This window comes from Schistocerca piceifrons, chromosome 2 (assembly GCF_021461385.2).
Source record: "Schistocerca piceifrons isolate TAMUIC-IGC-003096 chromosome 2, iqSchPice1.1, whole genome shotgun sequence".
NCBI lineage: Eukaryota > Metazoa > Arthropoda > Insecta > Orthoptera > Acrididae > Schistocerca > Schistocerca piceifrons.
Window position 1 is genome coordinate 330505837 of NC_060139.1, and position 18330 is coordinate 330524166.

At 41.4% G+C, this 18330-nt stretch overlaps 1 protein-coding gene across 1 annotated transcript in view; it reads right to left on the reverse strand.

Annotated features, from left to right (window-relative positions):
- LOC124776591 (probable imidazolonepropionase) overlaps positions 1 to 18330 on the reverse strand; it is a 182962-nt gene that overhangs the window by 36266 nt on the left and 128366 nt on the right. Inside the window, exon 7 of the mRNA XM_047251649.1 lies at positions 17472 to 17696. Coding sequence (XP_047107605.1) covers positions 17472 to 17696 — 225 coding nt within the window. The remainder of the gene's footprint in view (positions 1 to 17471; positions 17697 to 18330) is intronic.

Below are 18330 nucleotides of genomic sequence, written 5' to 3' on the forward strand. Positions count from 1 at the left end.
ATACATCTGTACACAAGACTTTTACACTCCTAAACATCCCTAGGTCCACTGTTCTGATGTGATAGTGAAGTGGAAATGTGAAGGGACATGTACAGCACAAAAGCGTACAAGCCAACCTCATCTGTTGACTGACAGAGACTGCCAACAGTTGAAGAGGGTTGTAATATGTAATAGACAGACATTTCTCCAGACCAACAAACAGGTATTCCAAATTGCATCAAGATTCACTGCAAGTACTATGACAGTTAGGCGGGAGGTGAGAAAACTTGGATTTCATGGTCGAGCGGCTGCTCATAAGCCACACATCATGCCAGTAAATGCCAAACAATCCCTTGCTTGGTGTAAGGAGTGTACACATTGGATGAAAGACATTGTGTGGAGTGACGAATCATGGTACACAATGTGGAGACCCAATGGCAGGGTGTGGGTATGGCAAATACCCGGTGAGTGTCATCTGTCGTCATGTGTAGTGCCAACAGTAAAATTCGGAGGAGCTGGTGTTGTGGTGTGGTTGTATTTTTCATGGAGGAGGCTTGCACTCATTGTTGTTTTGTGTGGCACTATCACAGCACAGGCCTACATTGATGTTTTAAGCTCCTTCTTGCTTCCCACTGTTGAAGACCAATTCGGGGATGGCTACTGCATCTTTCAACACGATCAAGCACCTGTTCGTAATGCACAGCCTGTGGTGGAGTGGTTACATGGCAATAACATCCCTGAAATCTACTGGCCTGCACAGAGACCTGACCTGAATCCTATAGAACGCATTTGGGGTGGTTTGGAATGCTGACTTTGTGCCACGCCTCACCGACCAACATTGATTCCTCTCCCCAGTGCAGCACTCTGTGAAGAATGGGCTGCCATTCCCCAATAAACCTTCTAACACCTGATTGAATGCATGACTGTGTGAGTGGAAGCCGTCATCAAGGCTACGGGTGGGCCAACACCAAATTGAATTCCAGCAATACCGATGGTGGGCACCACAAACTTGTAAGTCATTTTCAGCCAGGTTTCCAGTTACTTTTGATCACATAGTGTACCATTGTTGCCAAGTGAAATACTGCAAGTGTAACAGAGGTTGTAAATGCAAGGAAACTGTTGACTACAGGGCAAACTACAAGAGTTGACTGTCACATTATCTGTCAACAAATTTTGGAACCAAAATTCTGTGGTATGGAATGGATGTAGATGTGTATATGAATTGTGCAGGTGACCTGGAATATGTGTATCAATTTGAAGCACATGGACTGCCAGTGAAGTCACCTTGTAGATTATTTTGATACATGTGGCAGCCAATGTATTAATTATGATTGAATCAGGTATGTCATCGATCCCTGTACATGTTGGTGCAATGTCATCTTATCTGGAGGTAAACATGTTGAATACTGGTTCTCAAATCAAGTTTCATCATGGGAATTAGCCGGCAAGGCAGTAAAGATGGTAGTTTTCAGATACAACCACCAAACTGTGCAATAAAGGTCCTGGGCAAAGCCTGATTTAAGATCAAACGTGACTTCTGTTCAGCAATACAAGCATGTAGTCATGGATTTTTAATATGTAATTTTACTTCCACATAATATGTAAAAGTAAAAGCTAATAAAATTTAATTTCACTAATTTAAGCACTAATGACTTTGAAACTATATATGAACAACACAGTGAACATTAAAATTTATTAGCTCCAACCATATAGCAAGAAGAAAAAGTCACTGTTTATGAGTAATAAGTTTCTCCATCATAAAATTGAAATGAAATTTCAGACCAATTCCTATTTAACCTGTGTATACACTCAAACTGATCAAGTAACCAGGCTGATCTGGCTCTCGTTTGTAAGAGGGAAGTGTAAGGTTGCCACTGTTACTGATTTTTACCATAGCTTGAGTAACTGGCAAGCAGAAATGACAGTTACCTATTGTCGTAGGAGCTGACTAGTGCAGACTGCCTCTAAAAGGATTATAAATTGCTAGTGAATGCCTGATTCTTTAAAGAACTGAACTTCCATGGAAATAACAGTTTCAAACTTTTGATTACTTTACAAATGAGTTTATGATGACGACCAATAACCAAAAAATCTACACCTATGACGAATTATGATATCTGACTTCAGTCTCTGCTCTTGTGTGTTAACTTTTGCATCTGCTTCTGTTTACATGTTGTGTTTCTTCGACAATAAAATAAATTCTGTATCTAAAGTGGTGTCTTCTCATATCTGCAATGAGCATAGAGTGTGACTACACACAGTGGTGACCCTAAATCCGTTTCCATTCGTGAATCATTAATTTCATTTTGTGTGTTACCTTTAATCATTGCTGGCCAACAGACAATGGATCACCTACCGTATAATGTTTTGGATCCCACTTTTCATTTCTATGTACTGAACTTTAACTGCAAAGCACAGGCAACATCAACATTACAAGTACCATCTTCACTTGATTATGGATTACATGGCGTAGCAACCATTATGCAATGAACCTAACCTCGTCTCTACCGCAATGGTGGGATCCATATACTACAGTTCTGCTCCAAATGGCAGTGCATGATGCATACCATATTCCATCTCTGCTGCCTCAGATTGTGGTCTATGCCAATTGAAACAGGAATTCATACCACAGCCATCGGTGTCTTACCCATGACAGATGGAGAACAGTTATCACAGATCCCTGTTGCAGGCTCCTGTTCAGCCTTTTGACTACTGCCTTATCCTTTGATGACCACAGTCATCCCATTGGCACTGGTAGTTTTCTCATCTGCACCTCCCACATTGTGCAACACTTGCGTCCCCTATGGCATCCCAGGCAATGCATCACATTCTTCTCCCACTTCATATTTCATAAAGCACTCTCAATCAAGATTTTGCATCATCTTCAGGAGAGCCACCTACATCACAACTCCTCTGCAGCATACAGCAATTCAACCACTGGCTATGCAACACATTCACATGGACACCAGCACCATACTATCCTCTTGTGCTCCCACTCAATTAATTCCTGCAAAACTTGCTGTCTGTGCAGCTAACAGCTCTTCCATGAAAGTTCATAGCACAATGGAACTCCTGCTCCAGCTCTCACTGCAGATGCATTTCATCTGAACATTCAACATGACAGACGTCAATAACCCAGTTCTTGGTACTGACCTTCTGAAAAACTTCAGTCTCTCTGCAGATTTGCAAACAACTTCCTTGATTCACCATATGACAGTCACTCACATATCTGGCTTCTTTAGCCCTTCTGCTGCTACATCCTTCTTGAGATCCCATCAGCTTCTCCTAGCTCTCTCTGAATGTGCAATGCTGACTGCTCCTCTCATTAACACACTGACTTCACTACAAAACGCACCTAGATTGGCAATATGCACACAAAATGCCGAGCAAACAAAACACACTGACAATGCCTCACAGAAACTGTCACATGCCTAACACAGACTCTACTGCCTCACTGGTTTGTGGCCGAAGCATACCACCATGATGCCCTCCACAATCACAACAGCTCTGCAGGGCCTCCACCTCCACAAGCAAAGGTCAGTGACATAATTTCTACAAGTGTTTTACCTCTCACACTAACTCCTTGTGAGACGGTAATTGTGTTCTTTCCTTGTGTATTCAAGCTGCACAATAGATGCTATCACTAATGGTGATTGTCACAGGATAACAATGACTGAAGGCCCCACATGTGTTACAAAGCATGATGCCTCATCCCTAAAAAATTGTGTCATGCTAAAGCAAGTATTAATGAGGTTTTAAGCATGGGCCTTGTGTGCCCTTCAGACAGTAACTGGTCCTATCCCCATCCACTTTGTGCCTAAAAAAATTGTTTGTTTCAGTTGTGTGTTGACTATCAGAAACTTAACGCCCATACTACTATAGACAATGATCCCATCCCCCACATTCAGGACTTTTACCCAGCTGCTTAACATTAATGGGATGTGAGTGTTTAGTGTTCTTGACTGTTTCAAAGCATATTACCAGATTCCGATGTTCAAAGACGACATCCCCAAAACAGCAATCATACACCGTTCGGCTAATTTGAATATTGCTTGACGCCTTATGACCTGAAAAATGCAGCTCAGACCTGGAAAAGGCTCATTGACTCTGCTTTATTTAACCTAACTTATTGCTATGCTGACCTCAACAATATCCTGATCTTCTCTCCCTCTGCTGAGGAACAAGAGCAACACTAGACCTACATTCTGACTGCACTTGCTGATAATGATGTGGAAATTAACCACAACAAATCACAATAAGCAGCCCGAGTGTCACCTTCCATGGTCGTACAGTCACGTCTGAAGGCATCCACTTGATGTCTAACCATGTCGCTTTTGTCCATGACTTTCCATTACCTATGATCTACAATAACTTGTGTCATTTTCTTGGCATGGTAAATTTTTATTGTAGACATTTGCCCCATGCTGCCTCCCTCCAGGTCACCACTGATAGGTGCTTTGGCTGGTAAAATCACTTCTGGGACATGGAAGATTTGGTGATCAGATGAAATGATTCAAGCATTCAGTGAACTTAACACTGCACTTTTGAACCATGTCTCTGTCATGCATCCACTGCTGAATGCTCACATCTCCAATTCTCCATCACAGCTGATATGAGTGACATTTCAATCTGCTCAGTTCTGCAACAGCACATTGGTGATACAGCACAACCCCTTTGATTTTTCTTAAAGAAACTCACTGCTTCTCAATCCAAGTGGTCAGCTTTTGACCATGCACTGTTTGTGGTAACGAGGCTGTATGATACTTCTGCAATGACACAGAAGCATGAGGTTATGATTTTTGCTCATAAACCACTCGCTGACACTATTTGCAACCAGGCTTAGGATCTTCCTCCACGAAGATTTTGCCACGAGGACTTAATTAGCCACTATACCACTGATGTTTGGCCCATCACTGCAGATTATCTCCACAAGTGAACTCCATCACTTCTCCATTGGTCTTGGATGAACTAGCTCATCTCCAAGCAGATTACACTAAACTTCAAAATCTTCAACACGATTCTAACTTGGTGCAGAACTTTGTTTCCCACTACCTCCCCAGTTTCTCACATCTAATACTATGTGGCATATCTATGGGGCAACCTCCATCCTTTGTCCCATCTTCTGTCTGTTGGACAATTTTCTGGGATATCCATGATCTTGTGCACCCAGGCATCAAGGCTATAATCCTCCTCATCACAGAACTTTTTTTTTGGCCTAGCACAAAGAATGATTGCTGCTTATGGACTCATGCATGCACACCATGTCAACGAAACAAGGTCGTTCAGCATACTTAACCATCACAGAGAAAATTTGACATACTGAAGCGATGACTTTGACACATGCACCTTGACATCAGGTCTACAGCTCGTGGTATAGTGGCTAGCATTGCTGCTTCTGGATCACGGGATCTCGGGTTTGATTCCTGGCCGGGTTGGGGATTTTTCTCCACCCAGGGACTGGGCATTTGTGTTGTCCTCATCCTTTCATCATCATCATCATCCTTATTGACTGTGGCTAGATTGGACTGTGTAAAGAAATTGGACTGTGTAAAAATTGTGACTTTGTACGGGTGCTGATGACCATGCATTTGAGTGCCCCACAAACCAAACATCATCATGATGTCCTTTTCGGCCACTGATCGCATAACCAGATGGGTTGAGGCCATACCTCTTTCAGACATCACGGCTGATTCTGTTGTGTGTGCTTTCACTTCTGCATGGATTTTGACTTCGGATGCCCTTCTTCCATCACTAGCAACCAGGTATGCCAGTTCGAGTCTCTACTCTTTGCCAAATTATGTCCCTGGTGTAATGTTGACAAATTCCATATAACTGCATAGCACCTGCAGAGCAATGGACTAGAGGAACATTGACAGCATATACTTAAAGTGGCTATCATGTGCCATTACAGTCCCTGTCCTGCTGTCAGTCATATGTGGCATCTGCTCACCTCACAAAGATGACCTAAACCCCTCTCTTGCTAATATCTCAATGACAAGCTTCTAGTGCTACCTGCAGAGTTAGTCAAGCATACTGAATTTCGATCTTGGAATGAGCTTCCTGCACTAGTTGAGCACGTCTGCTCACACATCACTTTTATACACATACCAGCGCCATGTCCTCACATCCTGCCCCAGGTGTTCACAAGTAGTGATCTGGCACTTCACAAATTCGTCATGCCAAGCAATACCACAGTCTGGGTGGCCCTCCAACCTCAATACTCTGGTTCGTATCGGGTACTCAGCCATGCAAATAACACAGTGAACATCCTTCTCAATGGGAAATGTCAAACAGCTTCTATCAACAGGGTTAAACCAGCTAGGACAAGACAAGTGCCCTCTTCCAACCACAAACTCAACTCAGAAGCAGATTCATGACAAAGTTCTTCCTGCAGGCAGTGATGACCCTATCCAATCTTCTACCCCTACCAGTGCACAACACAACAGTAGTGCCGCATGGGAAGCTTCTCTGGTGGAGATAATCAGGCTATGCGATTCCCCTGTGTCTCTAAGGCCTTAAACTATCAGTGCAATCATCTTCACAGTCAATGTATCCAATTTCAGCATCACAGCCGCTCTATCCAACTCTGTGATGGCATGATCTTTGTGTTAGCCACTCGCCTTCAGCCTCACAATGACTTGTCTACCACCCCCATCACCCTCATTCACTCCTCCCAATAATGGATAGCACTGACAAAGACAACATCACAACCACTATCGACGAGGATGGCAGCCTGTCCATTGCCATCCTGCTACTTCCAACCTGGCATGGCCAAGCATACTCACAAGAAATCCCCCTTTCCCATGCAGGCTGACACCTACATCCTCCTGGTTGGCTGCATGATTACGTAGTAGCTGACAGATCTCAAACTTTGCCCACTCTCCAAGAAATGATCCCATCCTGCCTCTGTTATGGACCAGCTGTGACACAGCTGGGCACACAACCTTGCACAGCTGTTTGTTCAATGTCATCTAAGCAACTGAAATCTCTATGCACCTTCTCAGTGGTTCCACACTTACTTCCTCTCCAAGAGGGGGAAGGTGGGAGGCATCTGTGGCAACTATCGATAACCAAACAAACTATTCCTATGATGAGCTATGATCTTTGGCTTCAGTTGCTGCTCTTGTGTGTTAACTTTTGCATGTACTTCTGTTGACATGTTGTGGTTCTTTGACAACAAAGTCAATTCTGTATCTACAGTTGTGTCTTCTCATATCTCCATTGAACATGGAGTGTGACAATCCAAAAGTTAATATGTTAAATACTTTGTGGTGAAACGAGCACTGTATCATTTGAGAGATGCAGAGGTGAGTGAGTGTGCTGGGACTTACCCCAGTTCACTGCTACTAGCACACTGTCATAATAATGTGCCTGTGTGTAGCATACAAAGTATTGTGCTATAACTTAAGAATGGAATTAAAAATTAAAGTAGTTTTTCCAAACTTTAGCAACATATGCTTCAGTATAGTAACATTAAAATGTTAAATCTCAGGATTATTTGATGAATATGTTTCACTAAGTACATTGTTTTAAGTTAAAATAAAAGGTAGAAGACTAAAAACTGTCCAGTATGTGAAAATGTATGTCACAATCAACTGTTGCAAGTCTCAACTTGATTGGAACAATATTTTGGTTAAAATCAGCAATTTTTTTAAAAAAATGAAGGTGCTAAATATTAGACTTAGAAATATTAAAATTCGTAAGAAGTTTCAGTTTCATATAAAAGCATTAATTACGTGACCTCATTAAGCTACCTCTAATAATTTTCAAGTAATTTACTGAAAACTAAATTTGGATAAAAAAGTTCTTATTTGTAATAGAGATAGAAAGTTCTGATTATAGCACTTGATTAAATCCATTACATAATGAAGGTATAACAAGTTTCAAGACTTTGATGTGAATATCAATCAATGCAAGGCCTCTTAAAGAAGTATATCAGAGGTTCCATTCTAAAAATTCTAACTGGCAAAGTTTAAATGCAATTGAGCTAAAACTTTTTCTGTTAAAGCCATCTTAACTCAATTCCTATTAAAATTACCAAGATTGTAAATTGATTCATGACAGAGTTATTAAATATTATGTGTCCTAGAAAGTGGCCATGAAGATGCTACTACCTGGACACAGAGTGGATGACAGCGGATGTTCCGTTTGGCCATGTGCTGCACCCATATATAAATACGGCCTGAGAAGTAGTGACAGACACACTTCACACCCAGCTATCAGTCTGTATGCACTAGTTGAATGCCAGTGTACACTGTGTCTTGGATGACATCACTGCCAAGTTGCTACCAAATGTGTGTTTTTGTTACAAATAGTAAGTGAAATCACGAGAACTGTTCACCATCCTGGATCACTTAGAATTCACAGAAGTAACTGTTTGTGTGCTGCTTTTAAAAACTGTGTGGGAATTTGTGAGATTATTTTCCTCTTTTGTAGTGAGCAGTTAACTTTGACGATTATAAGTCAGAACAAAATAGCATTTAATTGGAACTTACCATAGAGGTCGCCTCTGAACTGCTCATAGTGCTGTTTATGATAGGACCATTATCATTATTATTATTACTATTATTATCTGGAATATAACTATGTTTGTGCATGTGAACTTTTACTGAATATATAAATCAATTAGAACTCAAAACTTCTATTCATAATCATAGTTCCTGATCCCGCTGTGTAAATAGAGAGCAGAAACATTTATTTCAGTGAGCACAAGAAGAATGTGGACTTGCAGACTGGAAACTATGGTCAGCATGGTCTCCATCACTTTCTGGCTGACTACAAAAATAGTTTTCAGGTTGTAGTGACGTCGGGCGTCAGCCGAAAAAGATTCAGTTAATCAGCTGATAGGTCAGTGCATGTTAACAGGGTTTGTGCGCTGCCTTCCAGGAGCTCTGTGAGATGCTTTCTCCTTGCTGCAGTGCACGCTCCATGAATTTTATAATTTGCTTTAAATTTTTTAGTATTCCTGTTACTGTTACTGTTTTCCTCACTTAGTTACCAAAAAACTCATAATATTTGTTGCACTGGAAATGTTTCATAACGTTTTTCCTGCTGTTATGTGTGCTTAAAATAAACTTCTCCTCTAAATAAAGTGTTGAACAGTATTATACGTCACGCGTATCTTATTCTCACTGTGGACAAGAACATGATAACAAGATTGCAAGTACAACATGCACAACTTGCAACAGTGGTGACCCCGACATGATAGCAGCTAGAGAGAGAATAAATCAGCAGCACAAATGGCTAGCAATGAACTTCAAGAATCATCCTCCCTTCAGTCCTGACTTGCCCCATCCAATTTTAATTTATTTTCAAAACTTAAAGAACACCTTCAAGGACTTCACTTTGACAGCGATGAGGCAGTGCAGGAAGAGGCAAGATTATGGCTCTGTCAACAAAGTCAAACATTCTACACCGACACTATCAACAAACTGGTCTCTCATTGGGAGAAATCTGTTTGTTGCCAGAATGACTATGTTGGGAAATAAATATGTAGGCATGAAGAATAAGAAGGATGCTGTTGTAATTAGGTTTACTTAATGCAGTGACCCTCATTCAAATTCAGTGCTATTTCCAGAGTACTCAGAAGCCAAGGGTTTCTGGAGTATGCTTCTCTCTGCTTCTTTGGTGTAGTTGGAATAAGGCATGGAAAACAATCTGAGAGAGGAATGTAGTGTGATGGTAATGCCATTATCCACATCCGCTTTTCAATACTCACTGCACACAAAAAAATTACAACAGGCCATGTGTCCAGTGCATGGATGGTGTGACCTTGTTTGAGTTCGATGAGAAAAGAACACAAGGTACAAGAACAGATGAAGATGACATATCTGACATTTTACCTTAGCTGACAATGAATGAAACAATTCAGAGTGATTGAACCATCCATGAGGATTGATCACTTCTGCAGTAATAACTATTTCGCATGGTCAATTTTTGTTCATTCACTGATACAACATTGTGAGGCATGGGATGTTGTAGAACCCAATTTGGAAAATGTTACAGTCAATTGGATGGGGAGGAAAAGAAGAAAAATGAGAGGACCTAGTCCATCATTCTAATGCTGGTTGAAGACTGCTACCTATAGGTGATTGGCACTCTAAAACTAGCAAAGGAAGTGTGGGAGAAACTGGAAAAAATACACTGAAACAATGGCCTACTTAACACTTTATTCAAGATGAGGGTCTTAGTAAATATGAAGAAAGAATATGATATGACTATGGCTGACTATGTAGTGAAGGTACTGGCTGCCAATAGATTAGTGAAACAGGGGGCTTTACCTGTGTTGACAAAACAGCATTAGGCTTTATGCTCTGGAGAAGTATGAAAGCCTCATTAGAAGTTTAGAAAGAGATGAAGACAGATTGACCACAGACCTTGTCATCAACAGGCTAGAATTAGAAGAGGAACACCTGGAACCACATCTGAAGTCCACTAAGAGCCAAGAAGAAGCCAAACCATATACAGCACAAGATGGAGGTAATTAACAACACAAGTTTGGCCAGAGACACAATAAACATCACAAACAAACCAAGAAGGTGAGAAGGAAGTGTTGAGATGAAGATCATCAGGCAGCAATATCTATTTAGTGCACTGTGAATATTACAAAGTGAGTAACAATACAGTGATTCCCCACAATGATGAAACATATCAACTAGTGAAAAATGAAGCAACAGCCAGATGGTCAGAAATTCTGTGGTACTAAAGACTTGAACACAGAGAAGCTATATCCAAAATACATGGAGTCACTAAGTATAAAGAAAAATGGAAGTGTGCGTGCATGGAAAAAATGAAAAGACAGCCTTTCAAACCAAGCCGAACTACTACTGAAAATGTTCTATAAATGGTACATAGTGATGTGGGCAATATTAGACAGGCCTCCTTTGTTGGAGCACATTTCTGTGTTACTTACCTGGATGATCACTCAAGGTATTTGGTAGTGAAAGTGCTAATGCAGAAAAGTGATGTGTTTGACTCATTTGTGGAACTTAAGTGACATGCAGAGTATGAGACAGGGAGCAAACTGCAAAATTTCCTATTGGACAATGGGACTGAGTATAACAACAAAAAATATGAACAGTTGTTCAAGAAAGAGGGCATGTTACATCAGACAAGCACAGTTTACTCCCCCCCCCCCTCCTGTCCAACGGAAAAGCAGAACATCTGAATCAAATAATTATATCCATTATGAGGTGTCTACTATTCCAAGGCGGTTTTCCCAATGACTTTTCGGGAGAAGTTCTGATGTTGGCCTGCTACATATGAAATAGATGCCCAATAAGATCCTTTGGTGTAAAAATCCTGTATGAAGTCTGGAAGCAGAAAGAACTACTTAAATAAGACTTGAAAATGGTCAAAGCAATTGGCTGCAGAGTCTGGACAAGCACATTGACATCTGACAAACTTGGGGAACGGGCAGAAGAATTTGTTTATCTTGGAGTGGAAGCAGGATCAAAAGGATATCATCTGTGAGTCTTGGAAAAAGAAAAATCCTTTTTAGAACAGGTGTCATATTTGATGGGAGAGTATTCCCTCTGAAGGCTACACTAACAAGGAACTGTGTCTTTCAAGGGAAGTAATCATGAAACACATGGCAACAGCTGATCCACACAGCAGTGAGGTGACAGCATACAATGGCAATATGGTGTGGTTGAGCTTTTCTGATCTATCAACAGATGGCAACAACACACCACCAAGGAGTGCAGACCCGGTATCAGACAATGCAGTTGAGCCAACAGCTGTTAGAGGAGATGGAATCCAATCCAGGGTCAGAGAAGAGGATGGATACAGTACTGAAGGCAGTGTAGTTACCAGCAGTGGAGATAGTGGTATGTGTGAGGGGTGTGATACCATGTTGGAAAGTGAAATTTCTAGTGCAAATAGTAAAGTAGGGTTATGACAGTCTTCACGGATGGCACAGCCAAAAATGTGTGGTTCATATCTCTTTGCATGTTTTTTTGCTACCATGTGTCGAGAGAATCCATCTGATTCATCAGTAGAAGAGGCTTTAGCCTCAGTTCATAGGGACAAGTGGTGAGCAGTCATGGAGTCAGAAATGAGTAGCCTAAAATGCTACAATACACGACAACTTGTCGACAGTTGATCGAGTTACAGGAAGTAAGTGGGTGTTTGCTACAAAGAGAAACAGAAAAGGTGAGATTACTAAATTTAAAGCAAGGTTAGTAGCGTTGAGTTATAGCCAGGTATTTGAAGTAGATTACTGGGAAAGCTACGGCCCAGTAATGATACGAAGTAACTTGAGGATTCTGACAGCAATTGTGGTACTGAGGGGATGGAAAATCAAGCTCACTGATGTAGAAACTGCTTATCTTAGTAGCCCCATAAGTTGCAATGTTTTCATGGAGCAATCAAAATTGTTTAGTGTGGGGATACAGTGTTTTTATTGAATAAGAGTTTGTATGGACTTCACCAAGCAGGTAAGGTCTGGGATGATTTTTTCTGCTCTGTGATGAAAAAGTTAGGATTGGAACAACGTGAAAAGGATCTTTGTGTATTCTTCTCTAATCATTTGATCATTAGGGTTCATGCTGATGATGTTGTAATAGGTGGGGAAGAGAATATTGAAAAATTCAAGAACATTTCGAAATCTCACATTAGCATTAAAGAAATGGATGGGATGTTGTTCATTTTAGGACTTAAGATTAAACAGTCTCAAGGGCAAGTGAAATTAAACCAAACTAGTTACATTCACATTGAGAGAGAGTTTAAAATGCATGACTGCAAGGGCATAACTACACCATGTAACAACAAACATTTTGGTGACAATAAGAGTGATGAGCCATTTGACCTAAAATTGTATCAAAGAGCAGAGGGTTGTTTGTGGTATACATCCACTTGTACTTGACCTGATGTTGCCTTTGTTGCAGAAAGGCTGAGTCAGGTTAGCTCTAAATCAAGTGTTTCTCATCAGGCCACAGTAAAAAGGGTGTTTCGTTACTTGCAGCAAACTAAAGATTTGAGCTTATGTTTCAATGCCAGTTGTTCCGATCCGAGTGCATTCAGTGATGCTGACTGGGCAAATGACTGAGCTGACAATAAATCTGTAACAGGGTAGGCAGGTTTGTTAGCTAGAACAGCAATCAGCTGGAAGAGTAAAAAACAATCCACGGTAGCCACCTCCATAGCAGAAGCCAAATACACTGCAATGTTCAAGGCATGTAAGGAGGTGGAAATGTTTGTAGATTTTTTAAAATGAGACCAACTGTTATGAATTTACTAGATTACCCCTGTAGGTCATTGCTGACAACATAGGTGCCATTGAGATTACCACAAAACAACGAGTATCAGAAAGAACCAAATATTTCAGAGTGCAGTAACATAAAGTCAGGCAGACTGTCTTGGATGGTTTTCTTCAGTTTAAGTATGTTTCAGCTGATGACAATGCTGTGGACATTTTAACTAAACGTTGTAGCAGTATGAAAATTGAGAGATTCAGAGACATGTTAGGATTAAAATAAGTATTATTTCATGTTAGACTACCTGCCTGTTAAGTTTTGTCTCATTTATATTCTTATGTTTAATAATGTATTTCTGCAATGTGAAAGTGATAAATTATTCTCTTATGATGCCCATCAAGTGGAAGTGTTGTAATTAGATTTACTTAATGTGGTGACCATCATTCGAATTCATCGCCATTTCCAGAGCACTCAGAAGGCAAGGGTTTCTAATGTATGCTTCTCTTCTCTGTATGTGCTTCTTTGGTGAGAGAAGAATGTAGTGTGGTGGTAGTGCCATTCTGCGTATTATATGTGCTTGTTCAACTGTGACAATGCGTGTATTTCAATTCAACTGCTCACCTATGTTCATGTGTCAATATTTACTGCACATGTAAAAATTAAAACAGATGTAGAATGTTAATAATGTTTGTTTTATTTAAAAATCTATAACTCATGATGTAAACACACCAATGAAACAAATTACACATCAAAGCCAGGTGCAGCGGAACTACAATCATAAGAATCTTTAACACTGTCATCTTTTGAAGATGAATTGATTTGATTAAATAAAGTTATTCATGTGTTGGGAAATAGAGTGAAGTGTAAGAATTTACAAATAAACAGAATCCATGCAAAATTATTATGTGGCAAACAAAGTGACTTGCACAATAAGAACAGGCAATCACAGAAATGTCATACAAACAAAGTGCAAAAAGATGAAGATATTTAAAAAATATTGGATCCATGTAAAAAGAAAGTAAGTTCTTTTTTTTATTTTATTTTATTTTATTTTATTTTATTTTTTGTTAAATCAGATCAGTACCTCATTGACAGAAAAATTGGGGCAAGATGGAAAGACAAAAATAACTTTGCAAATATTTTTCCACAAATATGTTGTAACTTGGAGGTATGTTCCTCCACTTATGGGTTCTGAGCCTTTTAATTTTACTCTGTCTGACAAAAAAGTGAAGCAACCAAAAGACATTCCCATATGTCATTGTAAGTTTGTAGATGTACACATCATCAGTGGGCTTGTAAATGAGTAGAGTTGCAATTCTCTGTGACAGGTAGAATCACCACCATAGCGCATTAGTGTTGTTACCAGGCCTGGTAGCGTCTATAAGGAGCGTCAACATCGTCAGGCGACAGAGTCTGAAAGGGGCCTCATTGTGGACATTCATTTGGCTGGCTTTTGAATCATACAGTATCCAGATCAGTGAAGTATTCTGATGTAACAGTGGCATGATGTTGGACTGCATATGAACATCGGGGTAGATGTACTCATTGTCAAGGTTCCAGTAGGTCGTTCTGACCACGACAAGAGATGATGGCCGTATTGTGTGCCAGACATCATTACCTCTTCACATCTGCATCTGCCATCTGAGAACAAGTAATGAATTCCCTGCAACACTGTGTCAGCCAACACCACAAATCATTGGTCAGAGGCTAGCAGCAGCACACCAGGAAACACCATCACATTCATAAATTACCGTTAATATCATAACATGTATGGCTGCATATGGTTACCAGAAAAATGGACAGCAATAAATCACTGTTCTGCACTACCCTGGGTGACTGTCATCGGTGAGCGTGATTATGATCTGGGAAGAAGTAAGAAGTCTCATTCTTGCAATATTTGGAGAAACACAGTGGTGTTAGTCCTGGTGTCATTTAGTGGGGAGCTATCAAGTATGATTTCAGGTAAAGCTGGTAATGACTGAGGGAACTCTGGTGGCACAATATTACATCACAGACATCCTGCATCCCCACGAGTTTCTCGTGTGACAGTATAGTGGTGCCGCTTTTCAACAGGACAGTGCTCATGAACACATGACATGTGTCTTTACAAACTGTTTGTGTGATGCTGAGGTACTCCTGTGGCCAGCAAGACCCCAAGATCTGTGCCTAATAGCTCACATGTGCAATTAGTTCAGACATGAACATCGTCCTAGTGCCAGTAAATACGATAACAAGGTCCAATTACAATAGTTGTGGGCCATTTGCCTCAGATCACTGTGTGCATTCAGGGCAGAGGGGGCGCAATGTCATGGTGATAAGTGAGCTCATATTGCCAAGTTGTTTGTAAATTTGGCACGATTCTGTAATCACCGAAATAACATGACATACGCTCTCAACCCATAAAGTTTCATTTCATTTTCTTCTCATCTCCTGATGGCTTCATGTTTTTTGTCAGGCATTGTATTTTACAAACCAGAATGAAATTTTCACTCTGCAGAGGACAGTGCACTGATACAAAACTTCCTGACAGATTAAGTCTGTGTGTTGGACCGAGACTCGAACTCGGCACCTTTCGTCAGCAAGTACTGCATCGATGTGAGCCACAGTGACTAGCAAAGGTGTGTCTGGAGGCACACCAACCCCAGAGGGCATACTACCCTGCCTGTCGCCTGCCATATGGCAAGCAGTTTGGCTTATCATTGGTCGCTAGAGTTGTTGGATGTGCTTCTAAGAGATATTATGCTAAATTCTGACAATTGGTGTGTTAGATAGTCAAAATACTGAGCTGGTTGGAGGACTCTGCCCGTAATGCTCCAAACGTTCTTAATTGGCCAAGGTAGGATTTGGCAAGCACAAAGACAAGCAGGACAAACTCTCACCATGTGCAGGCAGGCTTTATCTTGCTGAAATGTAAGCCAACGACGGCTTGCCATGAAAGGAAAAAAAAATTGGGCATATAACATCACTGATGCAGTGCTGTGCTGTAAGGATGCCACAGATGACAAGCAAAGATTCAAATAGTTCAAATGGCTCTGAGCACTATGGGACTTAACTTCTGAAGTCATCAGTCCCCTAGAACTTAGAACTACTTAAACCTAACTAACCTAAGGACATCACACACATCCATGCCCGAGGCAGGATTCGAACCTGTGATCATAGCGGACACGTGGTTCCAGACTGTAGCGCCTAGAACCACTCAGCCACTCCAGCCAGCGACAAGCAAAGAGATTGTGTCATGAAAAGAAATGACATTCCAGACCTTCATGCGTGGTTGTCAGGCTATATGGCAGGCAACAGGAAGACTGGCATGCCCTCCACTGGCTGGTGAATTTCCAGACACATCTTTGCTGGTCACTGGGGCTCAGTTCAGAGCAGGATTCATCACTAAAGACAATTTTACTCCAGTCAATGAGATTACATGCCTGATGCCACTGTAGACAGGTTTATTGGTATGCAAAGGTCAATGGTACTCAGTGCAAGTAGCGCCGTGAGCTCAGCCCGCTTTGTGCGAGCCACCTGTTAGTGGTCCTTGTGGTCGCTGAAGCACCAGTTGCATGTCAGATCATTGACAATGATAAATTTGGGGCTCTGAATGCCTCTCTGTTGTCTTTCTAGGTCGACCGCTTCCTTATTGATGCTGTGTTTGGCCAAGGTTCACCATTCGTGCTAACATCATCGAGTAGTGGTATTGCTCCTATCCAAATGTCGAGTGATTTGTTGATTACTCAAATTAGCTTCTTTGAGCCCAATTACACCTCCTCTTACCAATGCTGACATCTCCATCTATTGTTTACGCGCCTATCTGTGGGGCATAGTTACTGTCCAACTGAGTCTACGGAATGAAATTCATTAAGACTTTATGCCCAAGTATCGATATGTTCAAATGTGTGTGAATTCCTAAGGGATCAAACTGCTGAGGTCATTAATCCCAAGACTTACAAATTACTAAACTAACTTATGCTAAGAACAACACACACACACATGCCCGAGGGAGGACTCTAACCTCCAGTGGGAGGGACCACGTAATCCGTGATATGGCAACTCAGACTGCTCGGCCATTATCGACATGTCCCCTGTTTACTGTCCTTGCTAATGTGTGGTGAAATTGCCCTGCAGCTTCACACATTCATCTGTCAGTCGACAAAGTATACAGTTTTGCATTTTCTGTAGATAGCTGTACGAATATCAATTTGTGACCAATACGCATAAGTCTTCATGGCGCTTTTCTTTGTATTACAGTGCAATTATCACAGCAGTCTGTGTTGTGATTACTGTGTGTGTTAGACTTTGACTTACCATGGCGTAGCAGTGCGCGTTGGGGTTGAAGTCCGATCCTAGGGCGACGAGTGCACCCGCATCCAGTAGCTGCCTGGCCGGAGGCGGCTGCAGCTGCAGCAGCAGCGCTGTTGTGGGCAGCAGGACCGCTCCCGGGGGTTGGTGCGCTGATCCCAGTGCCGCCACCCCCTCTGTGGACACTTCCTCCAGGTGGCTCACAGCCCACGCTCCTATATCCACTGCCAGCTGCCGGCATATGTGGACACAAATGTCACTCCACTGCTGCCAGAAGTACAAGAGAAGAGGTCCTATTTCTTGATGGTTAAATTTGTTACTACTAGGGTGAGTTATATGAAAACCATAAAACTGAAAGAATTTAAAGATATTCTAAGTGAAGTTGCTTATCAAGGAAGTTTGAAATACACTAAAACCACTACAGATGGAGCAGAGGGTTTACTTCTAGAAGAATGGAGGGGGGGCAACATGCTCGAAATGGACAAGGTTGTGGAAGTAAACTGGCCATGTCATTTTCAAAGGTACTATCCCAGTATTCGCCTCCATCCACGAATAGAATTTGAACCCTGTTCCTCCCATTATTGTACCAATTACCCAACATCGGTCGGTCTGCCACTTAAAAAGAGCACCTCCCCCTTCCTTCCCACTCTCTCTCTCTCTCTCTCCCCCCTCCTTCCTCCCTCCCACTCCCCCTCCTCCCTCCCCCCACCTTCCCCCTCCCTCCTCCTCCCTCTGCCTCATCCCCTTTTCTAACAAGGGGACCATCAGACTTGTTAATCACTGATTTTGATGAGTCTTAGATATGTTGTACAGAGACCTCTCCTGAGCAGCTGGCTAGTAGTTTATGAGAAAATGAATGAAATGA